A 6,659-nucleotide genomic window follows, 5' to 3' on the forward strand; every position below is an offset into this window, starting at 1 on the left:
TTTCAGGCAAGCATTTATTTCATCCGCTGGTGTCAGTTGAGGAATTACAGGTAATGTTTGCCTGAAATCTCCTGCAAGCAGTATTAATGCGTTCCACGCAAATCTTGCAGTAATCGATGAAGAGCCTCGAGGGATTTTTTGTGCGCCATTGTGCATTCATCTCAAACAATAAGTTTGCATTTGAGCCGCCCTTCCTCCTCTTCGAAGACAACCACGCTCTGCTACCAATTGTTGAGCCGCTTCGAAGACAACCGGAGCTCACAATCGACTGTTTGTCTCGTGGTGTTCCAATGCCTCCCCAAAGTGGAAGGGGATCTCAAGGGAGGAACCGAGAGGGTTAGCTGGCATAGGCGTTGGGCAGTACAAGTATTTCAGCAGAGTACAAGAAATCATAACAATCCAGCTGGCTTTTCAATAATAAAAAAATATATTGCAACAAAAGAGTAGAAATTTAAATCACACAAATATGACAAGGAAAATGTTACAGCTTCGCCTGAAGGGCTGGTAGAAAAATCAAATAAACATCAGTCAAGAATGACTCAGAATTTGCCCGCAGTCAAAGTAACGGTTGCGACCCTTTTAAGTTCACTGACCTGGGCTGATCAATAGCCTTGAAAGTACATGGTTAAAACTGTCGCAAATAGCCTGGTTGCCAAGATGAAACTCGATCATAATGTTCTGACTACACCGATTACAAAATAATACATAAAACAGAGCTGAAAAGAAACAAACATTCAATCCCAACAAAATGCCCCTGCCGCATTGCGGCACTCAGTGACCAATCACAAGTCACGTAACTCCTGGCACTCTCACAAATACAGGGCAGTTCTAAAACATCTCGCCCAACTTCCTCAGTAAGTACTTACTTGATAAAATATATATTACAAGCCAGGGAAAATAATAAATAAATAAATAAATACACAAACTCCCGAGCCAGCCAGCCCCACGCCGGCTCGACAGGGCTTTCTCTCTCTTCCTGTAGTAGTTAATGCGCCGAAACAGAATTTCTACGCATAATGCGTAATCAAAAACCAAACTGAATTTCGAACTCCCAAAACCGACCTTCTCGGTCGAAGACGAAGAGGAAAAAGCAACAGACCTACTTGTCTGTAAACGTAGCTCGTGTCGGGACAAGAGGGAAGGGGAAACACGTGACCTCTAGGTTACGCAAGGAACTTGATGGGAAAGGGATCGGCTCCGCGTCGTAGCGTACGTAGTTGCCAGAGAGAGAGAGACGGTAAATCCAAAGATCCTACACCGAAAGAACCGTGACACGGTTCAGGATCTCACCCTCTCTCCACCTGGCAAAAACCACAGGCACCTCCCACACTCCTGGTTCCATCCATGGACACTCTAACGACGACAACCAAGCAGATGCGCAGCTAACTGCGCTATCCTGTTTTCTCTCTAGTGCCCATCCGTAGATACTCCTCAGCTCCATGCGCGGAAGTGTTCCCTTCCGGAGAGTCGCGGGTGCCAGCCCGCCAAACCCTCCGACACGACCGTCGCATCCCTTGATCACCCCTCTGAGTTGGTAAGGGAGCCCCAACTTCAGACGGCGATCCTAGCGGGCGCGGAGTACATAAATCCAGGAGAATCGAAGTTACAAATCTTCTCAGGCGCCGACGTCACCATAGTCGGAGTAATCTCGTCGCATACGACATCGCGAGCCAACAGGAAGGATAAAGGAGGACACTCGCTGAAACACACACACACAAACTTCAGGCAACATCACTGTACTACAGGAAAAGCTCACAAAAAATAATAATACATCATTCAGGGGTAGTCTATTAGTTACTTGTAGCTAATCACCGACATAGTACCTCTTTAACTGCGATACATGCGCCTTCCTAGTGTAAACGCCAGTATCTGGATTTGCCAATTGTACAGTAACCTTGGTCAAGAATTTGGCAATGACCATTGGCTCTGACCACTTATTGTCCAACTTGGCTGAACGGTGTAGAGCTTTCGAACTCTGAGGGTGGAGCCTCACAAGAACCAAATCTCCAACCCTGCATTCTACCTCCCTCCTCGATTGGTTGTAGCGTTTCGCTACTCTTTCCCTAGCTTTCTGCAGATTATCAATAGATCGTAGGAATCGGACGATCATCAAGCCTACCTTCCCCCCGCCGCCGAAATACGAACCACAGAAAGGATACGAATCTATCGGTAATGAGACGGCCTCTCGATCACAGGGCTATGACCACTCGCCCTGTCGATCATATAATCCGCTTCATTACTCAGGCCAGGCAATCACAGACTCGATAATACCGAAAAACGTCACGCCGAACACGTCTCAGGCGCTCGGGGCCTCCGAAGGTTTCCCCTCCCCGAGGTTCGCTCGGGCCCTTCGGAGGTCTCCTCGCCTCGGGACGTTAGAAGACAAACAATTTCTCGCGATATGACCAACTCGTTCACACTTATAGCAGCGAACATTGCGATCATTCACCCGAGGGCTCTCCCTTGCCACCATACTAACGGGGCACCTATTGCTCTCTTCTCGCGAAACCTTATCAATGGGAACGTGACGCTCTAAACCTCTAACTTGCTCGACCAGACGAGCCTCGGCGACACGAGTCGCAAGCAGATTCAACTCCTCTACAGTTTTCGGCTCCGACTCGAACGTCAGCCACGAACGAACATTGGGATGTAGGTTCTGAACTATACGGCGAACTAAAGCCGACTCAGAAACTTGATATTCCAAGATCTCCGCGGCACTTACTACTGACGTAACGAAATGAAACAAATCCTCAGTGGGCCCTTGAAAACGATCCAGCACGTACTTCATCAACAAACGCTCTCGGATACGAGGCGGAAGAAAGACAGACAAGATATCGGCACAGGCTGCTCGCCACTCAGAACCAATACGCAAATGGACGCTAATAGTTTGCATTAGCTTACCGGCTGTTCTGGAAATCAGCAAAGCCAAAAAATCGCCATCTTCTACGAGCTTAAGATCATAAACTGCCTTAGCTCTAACAAGGAAATGAAAAACTGCCTCAGGCTCGGGCTCGGTCAAAGCGGGTATATTCTTTACCAAATCAGAAATTACATTACCCCGCAACTTATTCTGCGTGTAACTAGTCTGAGTATGGACGTCGCCCCCTAAAATCTTAACAGCAGTAGTGCCAGCGACGTCAATACTCGGGGCCAACTTATCTGGTACTTGAGGAGGTAGGTAAGCTTCCAAAGCTCTCCACTTATCCTTCAGCCTTTTCCGGAGTTCATCTAAGCTGCCTTGGACGGACACACCCAGTTCCACTGCCAGCTTCTCAGCCTCCTCCCTCGGAAGATTATGGATCCACGCCAGCGGCATTACGATAGCATAGAACACCACACAAAAATATTAAGTGAAAGTACAGTCAAGTCAACACTTCAACAAACAGTCCTGACGACACCCATGGATCCTCAAGTCGAAACACTCTGGTTTGCGGGTTGCGCAAACCACGCTCTGCTACCAATTGTGAGCCGCACTTCCTCCTCTTCGAAGACAACCACGCTCTGCTACCAATTGTTGAGCCGCTTCGAAGACAACCGGAGCTCACAATCGACTGTTTGTCTCGTGGTGTTCCAATGCCTCCCCAAAGTGGAAGGGGATCTCAAGGGAGGAACCGAGAGGGTTAGCTGGCATAGGCGTTGGGCAGTACAAGTATTTCAGCAGAGTACAAGAAATCATAACAATCCAGCTGGCTTTTCAATAATATAAAAATATATTGCAACAAAAGAGTAGAAATGTAAATCATACAAATATGACAAGGAAAATGTTACAGCTTCGCCTGAAGGGCTGGTAGAAAAATCAAATAAACATCAGTCAAGAATGACTCAGAATTTGCCCGCAGTCAAAGTAACGGTTGCGACCCTTTTAAGTTCACTGACCTGGGCTGATCAATAGCCTTGAAAGTACATAGTTAAAACTGTCGCAAATAGCCTGGTTGCCAAGATGAAACTCGATCATAATGTTCTGACTACACCGATTACAAAATAATACATAAAACAGAGCTGAAAAGAAACAAACATTCAATCCCAACAAAATGCCCCTGCCGCATTGCGGCACTCATTGACCAATCACAAGTCACGTAACTCCTGGCACTCTCACAAATACAGGGCAGTTCTAAAACCTCTCGCCCAACTTCCTCAGTAAGTACTTACTTAATAAAATATATATTACAAGCCAGGGAAAATAATAAATAAATAAATAAATAAATACACAAACTCCCGAGCCAGCCAGCCCCACGCCGGCTCGACAGGGCTTTCTCTCTCTTCCTGTAGTAGTTAATGCGCCGAAACAAAATTTCTACGCATAATGCGTAAACAAGAACCAAACTGAATTTCGAACTCCCAAAACCGACCTTCTCGGTCGAAGACGAAGAGGAAAAAGCCACAGACCTACTCGTCTGTAAACATAGCTCGTGTCGGGACAAGAGGGAAGGGGAAACACGTGACCTCTCGGTTACGCAAGGAACTTGATGGGAAAGGGATCGGCTCCGCGTCGTAGCGTACGTAGTTGCCAGAGAGAGAGAGTAAATCCAAAGATCCTACACCGAAAGAACCGTGACACGGTTCACATTTCTGCAATACCCTTCCCATGCCTGATCCTTTGGAAATGTTGCACATGGGAGTTTCAATGAATTGCATGTTCAGTGGCAATTTCAAAGCGGAATGAGCAGTTCTTCCACCTGGTAGCAATGTCGCAGCTATTCCGGATGATGCAAGAGCTAAGGCTATGTCATTTTGGGATCAAATTGCTGCCAGAATCAATCTATTTAGGAACGTGTTACCAGTTCTTCCTGGCACATTGAAGAAGAAGAATTATGCAATCCTGTTATTGACAGTTTGCATTATTTGATCGTAAATGCCTTTTTGCTCCAGTGTTAGCTTAGGAATATATGATTGCACATACAACAAAAGATCACCAGTGTTGTAATTTCGTTCACGACGCAATTCTACATTGAACGAAGCAGCAACAGATCGATTCGGTGATGGCATTCCCAATTGATTGAGAACTTTGTTCACGATTTCTAAGCACAAATTTTCAGTCATTATGAACGCTTCATTGCAGATTTCTGCTACGAAATCCATGTTCATACTGGAATTTTCCTTGTGTATTCATCGGAAAATATCTTCAGCCTGTGCTTCTTTGTTGATTCCGCGATTCTTATGCAACAACCCATTGTTATTGCATTGTGTCTGTGGGAACGCTCCGGGTATTCGTCATAACCATGGAGATTCTATACAGTATCGCTATTGTTACTTCCTATGCAACGGTCTGTTCTAGTGTTTCCATAGGGGTGACTCTTCCAAATTCCAAATTCCAATTCTGTTTTTCAAAAGAAGCACGTTTTTACCTGGCACAGGTGTGACATCTGTATAATAGGTATATAAAAAGGCGTGTGTATTCAAAATCTTGCAATGATCGATGAAGAGCCTCGAGCGGTTTTTTTTGCGCCATTCATCTCAAACAATAAGTTTGCATTTCTTCAATACCCTTCCCATGCCTGATCCTTTGGAAATGTTGCACGTGGGGGTTTCAATGAATTGCATGTTCAATGGCAATTTCAAAGTGGAATGAGCATTTCTCCCACCGGGTAGCAATGTCGCATCTATTCCGGATGATGCAAGAGCTAAGGCCATCTCATTTTGGGATCAAATTGCTGCCAGAATCAATCTATTTAGGAACGTGTTACCAGTTCTTCCTGGCACATTGAAGAAGAAGAATTATGCAATCCTGTTATTGACAGTTTGCATTATTTGACCGTAAATGCCTTTTTGCTCATGTGTTAGCTTAGGAATATTTGATTGCACATACGACAAATGATCACCCGTGTTGTAATTTTGTTCACGACGCAATTCTACATTGAACGAAGCAGCAGCAGATCGATTCAGTGATGGCATTCCCAATTGATTGAGAACTTTGTTCGCGATTTCTAAGCACAAATCTTCAATCATTATCAACGCTTCGTTGCAGATCTGCTGTGAAATCCATGTTCATATTGGAATTTTTCTTGCCTATTTGATGGAAAATATCTTCAGCCTGTGCTGCTTTGTTGATTCCTCGATTCCTACACAATGACCCATTGTTATTGTGTTGTATCTGTGGGAATGCTCTGTGTATTCGTCGTAACCATGGAGATTCGATACAGTATTGCTATTGTTACTTCCTATGCAACGGTCTGTTCTAGCGTTTCCATAGGGGTGACTCTTCCGAATTCCAAATTCCAATTCTGTTTCTCAAAAGAAGCACGTTTTTACCTGTCACAGGTGTGACATCTATATAATAGGTATATAAAAACGCGTGTGTTCGAATGCAACGTTGTGTCAAAATTTCGAAGCAATCGGTGAAGAACTTTCGGAGATCTTCGAGGGGTAACAAACCAACATTTACATTTTTATTTATATAGATTGTTATTTTATTGTCTTTAAATACTCCTTATTGCCAACCAAAATGTATCCAAAGGAACTTCGAAAAGTTTTAGTTTCAATGTTCTGTCTGATTTTAAATCTGCGAGTTCCTCTTGTATATTAATCAGAAGATTACTGAATTCACAACAAATGGATCACGAACCCAGTCGAAATCTTGTACACTCTCTTCAAAATATTTACTGAATTTCTGCTGCTGCATTTCTAAATGTCCTTTAATTGTGTCCATCACCACTTTATTG

At 44.4% G+C, this 6,659-nt stretch overlaps 1 protein-coding gene across 1 annotated transcript; it reads right to left on the minus strand.

Annotated features, from left to right (window-relative positions):
* Positions 1-789: 789 nt before the first annotated feature.
* LOC111862156 lies at positions 790-4,569 on the minus strand. Its single transcript, XM_023847334.2, has one exon. The coding sequence runs from the start codon at positions 3,314-3,316 to the stop codon at positions 2,297-2,299; it is 1,020 nt and encodes a 339-aa protein (XP_023703102.1). The 5' UTR covers positions 3,317-4,569; the 3' UTR covers positions 790-2,296.
* Positions 4,570-6,659: the final 2,090 nt, after the last annotated feature.

Source organism: Cryptotermes secundus, unplaced genomic scaffold (assembly GCF_002891405.2).
Source record: "Cryptotermes secundus unplaced genomic scaffold, Csec_1.0 scaffold809, whole genome shotgun sequence".
Taxonomy (NCBI): Eukaryota; Metazoa; Arthropoda; class Insecta; order Blattodea; family Kalotermitidae; genus Cryptotermes; species Cryptotermes secundus.

Bases quoted from the DNA above. Each gene is read 5' to 3' on its own strand.
- LOC111862156 (XM_023847334.2), bottom strand. From the start codon at position 3,316: ATGCCGCTGGCGTGGATCCATAATCTTCCGAGGGAGGAGGCTGAGAAG.